The sequence below is a fragment of the Oryzias melastigma genome, linkage group LG17 (assembly GCF_002922805.2).
Source record: "Oryzias melastigma strain HK-1 linkage group LG17, ASM292280v2, whole genome shotgun sequence".
NCBI lineage: Eukaryota > Metazoa > Chordata > Actinopteri > Beloniformes > Adrianichthyidae > Oryzias > Oryzias melastigma.
This window is the reverse complement of record NC_050528.1, coordinates 28,178,052-28,190,213: the sequence shown is the minus strand read 5'-3', so window position 1 is coordinate 28,190,213 and position 12,162 is coordinate 28,178,052. Positions and strand designations below refer to the sequence as shown.

Sequence of the window (12,162 nt, the reverse complement as noted above, 5' to 3'; positions counted from 1 at the left end):
GAAAAAGTAGTATATTTATGACTTAAGTCATAGGCTAAATGTAGGGCTGGGCGATATGGAAAAAAAAATGATATCACGATATAAAATATTTTATATCATGATACAATATAAATCACGATATTATGACAGTTCTCTGAAAAAATGCCTGATGTTGCGGCAGCTTTTGTGAAAAGTTGCGATGTTTTTAATGTAATATTGTTTTGAAAAAACACCTAAAAAATGTTGATTATGAAATAAACTTCACATTCTCATATTCCAACTCTTTTTATTGTGACAGATGCTCTAGGAAAATACTTCATCATCGCGCGTTGGGGGGGTGCTAACACAAAGAACCAATCAAAATCGATGAGGGTGGTGACTTCAGTCCCGGTTCATTTTGAGAACTGTGATAATTACAGTCAGAAAATGGCTGTATCGTCTGTACTATCATAGTCTGAAGTTGTGTAAAAAACAAGAGTTTTATTGCATACAAACCGCGCTGTTCTAGCCCGTTCAAAGCGCCAGCATTGCCTCTGCACCGCCAACACTCTGGACTTAGCACGCCGTTTTGTATGGTTAATAAGGGCGACCCACACAGTAGTCATCAGATTTTCATGAAAGATGTATTCATCCATAGATTTCTCACATTTTTAAACGGGAATTAAGTGTTTCTGCTGTGACAGCTTGTTAGTTTGGTAGTTTGTTTACTTCAAAAGGAGATTCTTTTATTGACTGTGACAAAGAGTCTGTTTTTGATATATTCAATAGATTATTATTGTAATATGTGCTTGTAAAAAGAAGAGGAAGAACAAAAAGAAACATTAAGTGCAATCAAAATAAGAATGTTTCTAAAAGTCACCACCCTCATCGATTTTGATTGGTCCTTTCTTGTTAGCCCCGCCCCAACACATCACAACAAGGCCAAAAGTTTTGAAACTGAAATTTTCAGATCCAGATTCAAAAAAGGAAAGAAAAAAAGAGTTGAAACTGACAAAAAAGTTTTGATATTGAAATTTTGAGTTTTGAAACCTAAAAAACATAACGTTTGAAGCTGGAAATAATTACGTTTATTTTAGAATATCAAAAAATGTTGGACATTTTACTTTCTTTTTGGCCAAATACCAATATTTTTTAAAAAATGTTTTATTCGGGTTTCACATATTTTTGGCTTTGATTTGGCTCCATAGACGAGGATCCTCACAAGAGTCAACTACAAACACCAACACAGACAGAAGTCTGCTCCTCTCAGGGGAGGTGGCAGCAGGGGGCGGGGCCTCTTGACAACCAGGAGGACACTGGATGTTGGTGTTTTAGGAAGGCTAACTGTGCCCTTTTGGATGTCATTGTGTGTACACACAACCACAAAGTAACATACAATGTAAGAAATAACGAAAGGCTCCAGTAATGTTAGGTTGTGGTCGTGAGGAGCTTTAGGTAGCAGACGAGTGTGTAGCCAAGAGGATGATGGGAAATGAAGGCAGGTTTACTCTGCACCATCGGTCCTACTAACCACTCAGAGGGGAAGTTCTCATTTTTAACACTGACTTTTTTCATGTTTGTGTGATCGACTGAATCCTTCACAGAGCGTCGTTCTTGACCAAAACTGTCCCCTGTGGAAATGAGCTGCACAAGTTTCTGATCTGGGACACTGCTGGACAGGAACGGGTGAGTTTTCACTATTGAGTGACGTTCACACACAAGACTCTGTGAATATTAGTTTTCCAGCGTGATGAATGGAAAGCTTTAGAGGGGTGAAAGGTCATCAGAGAAGCTTTGAGTGCCGTAGTTTAAAGACCATAAGTCTTTTCACCATTTTCCAAGTTACATTTCTGATGGTTCCATCCATCCACACATCCATCCATCCGTGCAGACATTCATCCATCCATCCATCTATCCATCCATCCATCCATCCGTGCACACATTCATCCATCTGTGCACACATTTATTCATTAATCCATCCATCCATCTGTGCACACATTCATCCACCCATCCATCCATCCATGCACAAATTCATCCATCCATCCATCCCTCTATCCACCCATCTGTCCATCCATCCCTCTATCCACCCATCCATCCACCCATCTGTCCATCCATTCACACGTTCATCCATCCGTGCACACATTCATCCATCCATCCATCTATCCATCCATCCATCCATCCGTGCACACATTCATCCATCTGTGCACACATTTATTCATTAATCCATCCATCCATCTGTGCACACATTCATCCACCCATCCATCCATCCATCCCTCTATCCACCCATCTGTCCACCCATCTGTCCATCCATTCACACGTTCATCCATCCGTGCACACATTCATCCATCCATGTACACATCTATCCACCCATCCATCCATCCATCCATCTGTCCATCCATTCACACGTTCATCCATCCATGCACACATTCATCCATCCGTGCACACATTCATCCACCCATCCATCCATCCATCCATGTACACATCTATCCATCCATCCATCTATCCACCCATCCATCCATGCATATGTCCGTCCATGCACACATTTATCCATTCATCCATCCATCTGAACATCCATGCACACATTTATCCATCCATCGATCCATCCATCCAATCCTTTTGGGGGGTTACTGTTGGGTAAGGATGGGGTACTCCAGGTCAGCACAGGTCACTAGTCTCAATTTAGAATAATCAATTAGCCTATAAATCATATTTTTGGACTGTGTGAGGAAACCAGAGAAAATCTACACAGACACTTTTTGAGGGTTTTTTTTCCTGTTTGTTTCCATAGGACAAATCACTAGATAAGAGATTAAATTAGCGGTCAATAATGTGGATCTTAATCCAGTCAAGCTCCTGAATTGGCATGTCATTAGCCTAAGAGCTAAAGTAAAGTTTCCAAACAAAAGGCTTAATATAATGAGGGTTTGAAGGCCTGTGAGATTCAATGGAAGTGAGGAGCTGACAGCAGCTCTGCACAGCTGTGATGCTGAGTTATAACAGTTCAGTGAAAACAACAGAGTTACAGCAATGTATCCATGTGTGAATGTGGCTTTCCTGCATGGTGGTTGCCATGATTTTTTTCTATAACTCTTGTGGTGTGACAGTGAGACTTTCAAGTTCTAAAATATTTCATGACTCAGTTCCATTTTGTTTTGCAAGTGTGTTTCAGCCCTGCAGAGTTGAGGTTTTTGAATGTTTGAATTTTTAAGTTCTTTACAGGTCTTCCCTGTGGAAATAATTACTGCAGGCTCAGTAGTATCAAATGATTTAGCATTGGCTCTTTGAAAATCCATGCAAGCACCATCTTTGAACAGAACCATCACATCTTCATTGAAGACTATAATGTTTAAAATAAAATCTCATCCTGCAAAGCTTCAGCTCATACACTCCACATGAAACTTGGTTATTTTTATTACTTTTTTGAGTTTCACAACCCCCCCAAAAAGGAATCATTTTAAATATTTAGGCCAAATATGAATACTTGCCCTCCAGCTTCTCCCTACCCCAACATTTAGCCCTCCAAAGGTAGAGTTATGGAAAACTAGTGTCTTTAAATTCATTTAAATTCAAAAATATTATTATTATGCTCCCTCAGCAGATGGCGCCCTAGGCGGCTGCCTGGGTTGCCTATGGCCTGGGCCAGCCCTGGGCGGAGGGATATTCATCTCCGAGGGATACACACCTTTTTATGCCTCTTGTATAAAAAAACAAGTTTGGACGTCCCTACCCCCCAAATACCCCTACAATTTGAGTCATCTTTAAACTAATGAAGCAATCTGCTCTAGTTTTGCCTATAATTCATTGAACTGTAGTTGAAGTTTGACATGAAGTTGAGGATGAGAATGTAAACAAAAATGTCATGAAGAGGAACCAACATACAACAGATTCATTCATCTGCACGTAAAATGAAAGCGTTTGTTGTGAACGCCTTCTCCCATAATGCACATCTGCCTCCATTTACGGCCTTGATTACAAAATTTCACAGCAGTTTCATCACATCTTTGGTATGAAAATGAAACCATTACAAAATTGGTTTTAAAGGTTCAGCTCACGTTTATTTTTCCTGTAATTAAAAATCACTGTTAATGAGTTTGAATTCTCCAGAAACCTGCAGATAGTTTTATTGAAAAGCATTCATCTTTGTAGCAATGTTTTCGTAGATCCTTGTGTGTCTGAATGCGTCCACGTCCTGGATGTGGGGGTGTAGTTAACTCTTGCCAGACCTGCTTACTGCATGGAAAAACTTCTGCAAGTCTTTCCTTTCTTCCATGTGATGACATACTGTGTGACCTCTGTTGCTGTGGCGATCCACCAGACCGTATGTAGTCAGTAGGACTACATACGGTCTCCCACTCCGAGGAAATGCTGTGTAAACCTAGTTTTCTACATGCTGGAAGCTTCCAGATTTGCTCAGATGGTAACAGTTTTAGCTCAGTGGACTAAGCTTTTCTTTCAGGTAGTCCTCGTTTGGTTTACAGAAACTGCCATCAGAGCTGGGAAAATATGATGCATGTTTTTTTTTTTTGCTGACAGCTGCAGAAATTTTTCCTGATGAAGCGTTTTTTATTAGATGTACAAAAGAGAAGAAAAAGCCTCAAATATGAAAATAACCAACGCATTAAAACATTTTCTCAAACACAGTATTGGAAAACATGGAGATGTGGCTCACATAAGTCCCTTTTGTGTAAGTCACCTCTGACAGATGACCAATTAAAGAGAATTTGATGTGCAGCTTCTTGCCTAACCCTCATGATTCCTGCAGATGCTGTAGGAGTATCTGTAGTTTAGTTGTCATCTTCAGTTTTTGTGTAAGAAACACCAAATTGTGTGTTTGGTTACATCACCCATGTTCACTCAAAGTGACATCTGTGGATTTTGAGGAAGTGTCCAAACCTTCTGCTTCCTCATCCGGTCCTTATAAGCTCAGTGTTGAGGGTGGTTGTCCTTTTCTTTGGTCATGTGATCTACATGGATCAAGTGCTTGTTAGGGGTCAGAAAAGAAAACTGTCTTACTTCTTTTTCTTGAAGTGGTTTATTCAAATTGAGCTGATGTTTTCTGCTTAGGCTTCAGTTTAAATGACGCTTCATAGTTTCAGAGAAACTGGAAAAACACATTGAATTTGAATAAACTGTGTTTGTACCACTGATGGACAACCATCCAGCCTCTGTCTGTTATAATTAAACCCTTTATGCAGTTCAGATTGAAATATTTCTGACTTCATTCTCTTTTTTTAAAATAATTTACTAAGTAAGGGATAATGCCCGACCAGGTGTCCATTATCAGAATTTAATGGAAGATGCCGAGGCTTGAACCGTTCTAGGACGGGGTCAGAAACCTTTAACAGTAAAAGAGCCATTTGGGCTCGTTTTCTACTGATCAGAACCCTGCATAGTCTTACTTTAGCCTTTTAGAAATTTGGATTTGCATTCATGGCTGTTTTTTTATAATAAATATTAATTATGTCTATTTTTTGGCATGAACAAAAGCAAAAGTATAAAAAGAGCCTTGCTTCTCTCAAAATTTGATTTTTTTTACATTGTATTTTATTTAAACGTTTGACAGTAGCTCATAACTTACTTTCAAAATAAAAGATTCACTGTGCCAAACAGGATCTTCTCTCAGTGCAGCTCTGGTCAGCTGGTAACCAATGTTGTGCAGCATAAGATAATATGTGATAGGGCTGGGAATCACTGGGTACCTCACGATACGATACGATACGCGATACATGGCTCACGATATCGATAATATCGCGATACTGNNNNTCAACAGGATGTAAAAACCTACATAGTTTATCATCTATGTGAACCTCAGACATCAATTTATACATTTAACTAATCTGAATTAAATAAATGATAATTAAGTAATCCTTACTTTAAAACAATTATATATTTTTTTCTCTAACATATTTTTTGTTCAATTTCCCCTCTTTGTCCTCAGCAGTCTTAGACTGCTGGGTTTTGTTATTTTAGTTTGGGGTTGGTAGTCTTAGGTTGCGAGCTGAGTTTAGCTGAGTTTTTTAAGTATTTAAAAATGGAGACAGCAAATGTTGGTGTTTTTGGAAAATGACCTTTATTATAAAAACAAAATCAAAAAAGGTTTGCTTTATTTTGTGAACATTCTACCAAGTTCAAGTAGTGCTAACAATTGCACTATTCTTTCTTTCTTTTTTTAAGTTTCATTCTTTAGCACCGATGTACTACAGAGGATCAGCTGCTGCGGTCATCGTCTACGACATAACAAAACTGGTAAGTTGTACATATATGGTGCTGATGGGATGAGGGATGGTCAGATTCCTCAGATCAGCGGGAAAAAAGAGAATGAGGTCCAGGGCTTCGTATGATGACATGAGGAAAAGCTGCGATGTGGAAATTTAGTGATCAATGTTGCGATGACGATATGATTTGTGACACATGAACGAAACAGAAAAATGACTAATACATTTTTTCTATTTCTCTGTAACAGTTTTAATTAAATAAGTCAACATAACTTCACCCTTTAACATCTGAGGCGTCGTTGGTCACGCTTAAACGCTCGACGAGCCGCTTTTCTCCTTCATATCTACTGGAATTATCGTGTTAAGAATTATAAAATTACAGTAAAACAAAAACCTAAACCTCTCACAGCCAAAAAAAACATTTTCTACACATAACAGACATTGTCTTACGATCCATTGTTTTCTCTGCAGATTACATATAAGCTGAGCTAAAAGTGGGTGTGTGTTCGTTGTAGTTTGGGGGCGGAGCTTGGAGTGCAGATTCTTCCTGGAGGGGGCGGTTCACATCATGCTGATGTCAGCACGATTCGGTCCGCTTGTTTTTGTGGGTATGGGAGAAGCTGCTGCAGGTTTTCAGAGGATTACTCTAAAATGGATGAACGTTTCAAAACAGCGTTTTGGGGTTCAAAAAGTAGACGAGTCACGGCGCGTCTGTGTCCAGGGTGAACGTAGCTTAATGAGGTCACAGATGTGGACAAACAGACTTACATCTTCACCAGATGAAGGTTTAGTCTTTAAGGGCATTAAAAATATTCCTCCAGCTCTCATCAGGGTTTGACTTACGGTAAACTAGATAGTTCCTACATTTTTCTAATTCAATACTTTGCAGTAAAATGTGAATTAAATTAATTAAATCATTTGCTTCAACATTGCTCATCTCAGTAGGTTTCCTTAAGGTAAATGTGAGGCAGCTGGAACTCCTTAACCACAATGACCAAATATGAGAAGAGACACCAAAGGACAACATATCTGACCTCTATTGTAATGACCTCCTGAGAAACAGAACTTAAATCAACTTCTGAAACTCAGACCAAACTGAAAGCTGCTGCAGTTTTATTTAAAATAAGCAAACACACTTTACACAGTTATTCTCCATCTGTGCGGTTCTGTGACCTTCAGATGTCTTTTTTTTCCAGTAAATGTTTCTGCAAGTGCTCCAAACATTCTTCCAATAAGTGAGAATTGACTAAAACTTCTCCTTCTTGTCCAGGACTCTTTCCAGACTCTGAAGAAGTGGGTGAAGGAGCTGAAGGAGCACGGCCCAGAAGATATAGTTGTAGCTATAGCAGGGAACAAGAATGATTTAGGAGACATCAGGTGAGCTCGCCTCCCTCCCCATCGTGACCTTTCCTTCAACGCAGAGTCTAGAGCAGAGGTCTAAACCTGCGGCTCCAGGGCCAATGTGACTCTTTTACCCCTCCACTGTGACTCTTTTATCCCTCCAATGTGACTCTTTTATCCCTCCAATGTGACTCTTTTACCCCTCCACCGTGACTCTTTTACCCCTCCACTGTGACTCTTTTATCCCTCCAATGTGACTCTTTTACCCCTCCAGTGTGACTCTTTTACCCCTCCAGTGTGACTCTTTTACCCCTCCAGTGTGACTCTTTTACCCCTCCACTGTGACTCTTTTACCCCTCCAGTGTGACTCTTTTACCTCTCCACTGTGACTCTTTACCCCACCAATGTGACTCTTTACCCCACCAATGTGACTCTTTTACCTCTCCAATGTGACTCTTTTACCCCTCCACTGTGACTCTTTTACCCCTCCAATGTGACTCTTTTACCTCTCCAATGTGACTCTTTTACCCCTCCACTGTGACTCTTTTACCCCTCCAATGTGACTCTTTTACCCCTCCAGTGTGACTCTTTTACCCCTCAACTGTGACTCTTTGGTTAAAATAAAACCTTTTTAAAATGAGAAAAAGTAACCATAAAGGATCAATTAAGTAAGTAGTAACATTTTATTAACAAAGTAAATTAACTTAAATTCAACACATTCACAAACAGTTGGAGGACGTATGAATAATTCAACGAGAATAAAAAAAGCAGCTGTAATTCTCCGTCATACTGATACATTTGGACTTCATTTGAGCTTCATTTATCACAGAAAATCAATTTATTGTCAGTAACCAAAATTAAAGCTGCATGAAGTTATAATCTACTGGATTGTAAAGTAGATTTTCTATTTTTTATTTTTTTTTTAATATATGGTAGAGGTTGCTTCATTAGCTCTGATTTAGTTTTTGTTGGTTATATTTATGAATTTGTGGCTGAAACATTCCAGAAACAGTAAAATAAACTTTTTTTTTTTAAATTTGTTGATGACTTTAGACTTCCTACTGCATTTCCTGGATTGACATGATCCTATAGTGTGGGATGTCTTTTATTTTGAAAGGAAGTCATCCAAAGCTCTGTCAAAAGTTATAAACCCTTTCATATATTTTAAAAAGCTATTTTCTCTTCATATTTATGTTTTATTTATGCCAAAAAAACAATAGTTTATTTAAATGTATAATTTCAGTATCTAAAACATAAATATAAATCAGAATCTTATTTCTCTAAAGGGTTAGTGAAGACTTTGTGGCTCCTACTGTGTTTTTGTTGACGAGAAATCAACTCGAATGGCTCTTCAAGTGTTGAAGGTTGCAGACTTGTTGCCGAGTCCATGTTCTTTTAAACCACAATGTTAGATTAATGTACAGGAAACTCTTCAAAGCTTGAGGAGTTTGGCTGAAGATGCACATGTTCAACTGAGTCCACTTTCTTAGTTTATGATCCACTCTTATGAAAATCAGGCTTTTGGTGTGTTTCACATGTTCTTGTTGCATTTTTCTAATAATGGAGGACATGTATGAAATAATTTAAGATTCAAACTTCACTTCTGAGTATTTCCTTATTCAAAGTGGATTTGAAGATAAAAACGCACCATTTGAAAAAGCTCAAATTTGTGATGCATTTACTGAAATGGGCGGTTCAGAATCTTACTGCACTTACAGAGAAATAGATCCATGAACGTCTTTGTTTTCTTCGTCTGAGCTGGAATCTGGATCAAACTGTACGACTGGATAGCTCTGATATTGCTCACAGTTTTTGTTGCACTGCTAATGTTAGCTTGGGGTTGTATGCTAGTGGGAGAGTGTAAACAAAGGAATCATGGGATATCAGCAGAGGGTTACTTCTGGACCAACACTTTGGAATTTCTAATGAACTCCTGCTGCTCTCCAGACATTTTCAAAAAACTTAAGTCACCATTCTTTTTCAGGGAAGTACCAATGAAGGAGGCAAAGGAGTTTGCTGAATCCATCGGAGCCATTTTCATTGAGACCAGCGCCAGAAACGCCGTCAACGTGGAGGAGCTCTTTCAGAAAATCAGTAGGTCCTCCAGCTCCATCCGTTTAAAAGCTTTCAGATAGTTTTAGAGCCACTTTGTGTCCCAATGTGGAGGATTTGACAAGTCAAGACGAGGGGCGGGGCATTGAAAAAAGGGATTGCAGAAACAAGAATCTTTTTGTTGTTGTTTAGTGATGCACTGAAGACCAACACATGTGTAGAATGTAGTTTGATGGTTTCCAGATCTTAGAGCCTAAATTAGCCAAAACAGCTAGCATGTTGGTGAAATATTAGCTAAACTCCAAAATAGCCCCAAAAATCAGAAAAAAGCCTAAATTAGCCAAAACAGCTATTATGTATCTAAAATATTAGCTAACCTGCAAACAGCCTAAAGAACTTAAAAAAAAAAGCCTAAATTAGCCGAAGCGGTTAGCATGTTGCTGAAATAGTAGCTAAAATAAAAATAAAGTATATTGCTGTTTCCTTCAGAAACACAGTAACAGGAGAGGAGCAGACATTTAAAATCCAATAAAAATAGTTTGATCGTTTATTTGTAAAAGCTTTTTTTTCTATTTTTTCTGTTTGTAATTTAAGGAGGAAAATGTTTAAACCAAATGTCAACTTGAATATGCATTACTGGGTGCGACACTGCTTTGTTTCAGACGTGACTTTCAGCTCCTGCTCTTTACAGCTGCAGCAAACAAGTTTGTCTGAAACATTTCAGCAAAGCCTTGGAATCTTGAATGTTAGACTAAGTAAGCTTCACATTGTGAATGAGTTTTAAAACTAATAATGATGTGGAAAAGAGAAAAAAAAACTTTTTGGGAAAATTTTTTTTTTATTTATTTATTATTTGTTTTTTGTGTGTGTTTTATTCTATTGCAACAGTTTTGGTTGTTTTACAGACAAATATTGTCTTTTTTGGGGGTGAATATAAATGGAGTTTGTGTGTTCAGTTGAACGTCTTTAGCCACAGTGCTGTAAAAGGTTTGGGAATAGACATTACAAGCTCTGGAAAATTTTAGAATGTGAAATGGGAAAAGTGAAAATAAAAGCTGCTGAAAGTTTAGCTGCAGAGTCCTTAAAGCATCTTTACAGAACACTTCCTGTCTAACACGTTTGCTTGTGTCCTTTAAGGCAAACAGATTCCGCCTCTGGAGAATCCTGAAGTGGACAGCAATGACTCCTTCAAACTGAACCGTCAGCCTGCTCCGTCCACCAGGAGGTGCTGCTAGTACCAGGAGCTGATGGAAAGAAGAGTCCTGCCAGAAGAGTCCACAGTGTCTGCTTAAGGAGAGGCGACACAGTGGGCGGACTGAGGTCCAAATAGAACAACCTGTTAGCACTAGCATGCAGATCAAAGCACATTTAACTCCAGCAAAATTTGGGAGGTCTTAGTTTTGTCCCTGTTGTCCTCCACAGCTCAGGCAGATCCAAACAGCCAGGCTTGGTGTTTCTGGGAGTGAATCAATGTCTGTAACAATCATGCAGCCATCTTGTGTGTATGAGCATAATACGTCTGTTATTTCTATAAAGGATGGAAAGGTTTCCTGTAACAGTGAAATCAAACTCCTCTTCAACTGCTTCATTCATGTTGGATGCTCTGCAGTAGATCCAGACTGACAGAAAGGACACCCTGCTGGAACATGGGACCAATACCGGGATGTTTACAAAGTGCTTTGTGCAGGATGTTCTGGTGTTGTTGGGGTTTTACAGCAGTGAATGACAGAAACAACAGGAGCTTTGCTTGTGTTTAAAAAAGGGTTACATTAATAACATTAAAAAATCCAAGTGTTTAACTCGAGGCAGGAAGCATTTTGCTGTAAACACTAAATCAACTTTGGAAAAATCTTAGACTTGCAGAAAAACAAGTGAATGTGTTCAAAGAACAAGATGAAGGTCATATTTAAATGCTGTCTGGTTTTTCTTTTTGACACTCTTCTATTGAAAATTGAAGAACAGCACTTTCTCTTGTGTTCAATCTTTGAGTAAATGAAACGTATTGACATTAAAATTATTTCAATGTTTTTTTAAGTGAAGAAAATCAATTCCCAACTTCTGCAGTGCCCTAATATATTGTTTTTCTATTAAATGTCCTTTTATTTTGTATCTGTTTACATAAAAAGTAGCACAACCTTTTTGAAGTTGACCTTTAAATCTATAGAAGTATGGACTCACTGATCCAGATTTGATGCAGACGGTTTGTGATTAAACTCATCTTAATCCTTCCAGTCATCTCTGTAACATGGAATTAAGTAATGCCTGTAAGAAAAGAATTGTAAAACTTTAGAAAAATTCCTTTTTTATTTTGAGTTTGGTTGGAATTTTTCCTGCAAGTGTTTGTTTTCATTTCCACACAAGTGCCTTTAGTATTCTCTATATTTTCAACAGTGATACTCCACTGAAAATGCTGAAATGATGTATTAGTCAGGACTTAAATCATGATAATCCACTTGAAAGTGTAACTGTTCTGTCTTAGAACATTTACTGTACAATAATCTCAGTATTAAAGACATTTTCATACTAAAATATGTGTTTCATTTGCCATTAAATGTTGCATTTAGAAAGAGAGAGAGAGAGAGAGAGAGAATCGATT

At 38.3% G+C, this 12,162-nt stretch overlaps 1 protein-coding gene across 1 annotated transcript in view; it reads left to right on the top strand.

Annotated features, from left to right (window-relative positions):
* The window catches only part of rab31 (RAB31, member RAS oncogene family), a 13,296-nt gene extending 1,201 nt beyond the window's left edge, over positions 1 to 12,095 (top strand). Inside the window, exons 3-7 of the mRNA XM_024280950.2 lie at positions 1,563 to 1,644; positions 6,133 to 6,204; positions 7,444 to 7,550; positions 9,499 to 9,608; positions 10,704 to 12,095. Coding sequence (XP_024136718.1) covers positions 1,563 to 1,644; positions 6,133 to 6,204; positions 7,444 to 7,550; positions 9,499 to 9,608; positions 10,704 to 10,801 — 469 coding nt within the window. The 3' untranslated portion in view covers positions 10,802 to 12,095. The remainder of the gene's footprint in view (positions 1 to 1,562; positions 1,645 to 6,132; positions 6,205 to 7,443; positions 7,551 to 9,498; positions 9,609 to 10,703) is intronic.
* Positions 12,096 to 12,162: the final 67 nt, after the last annotated feature.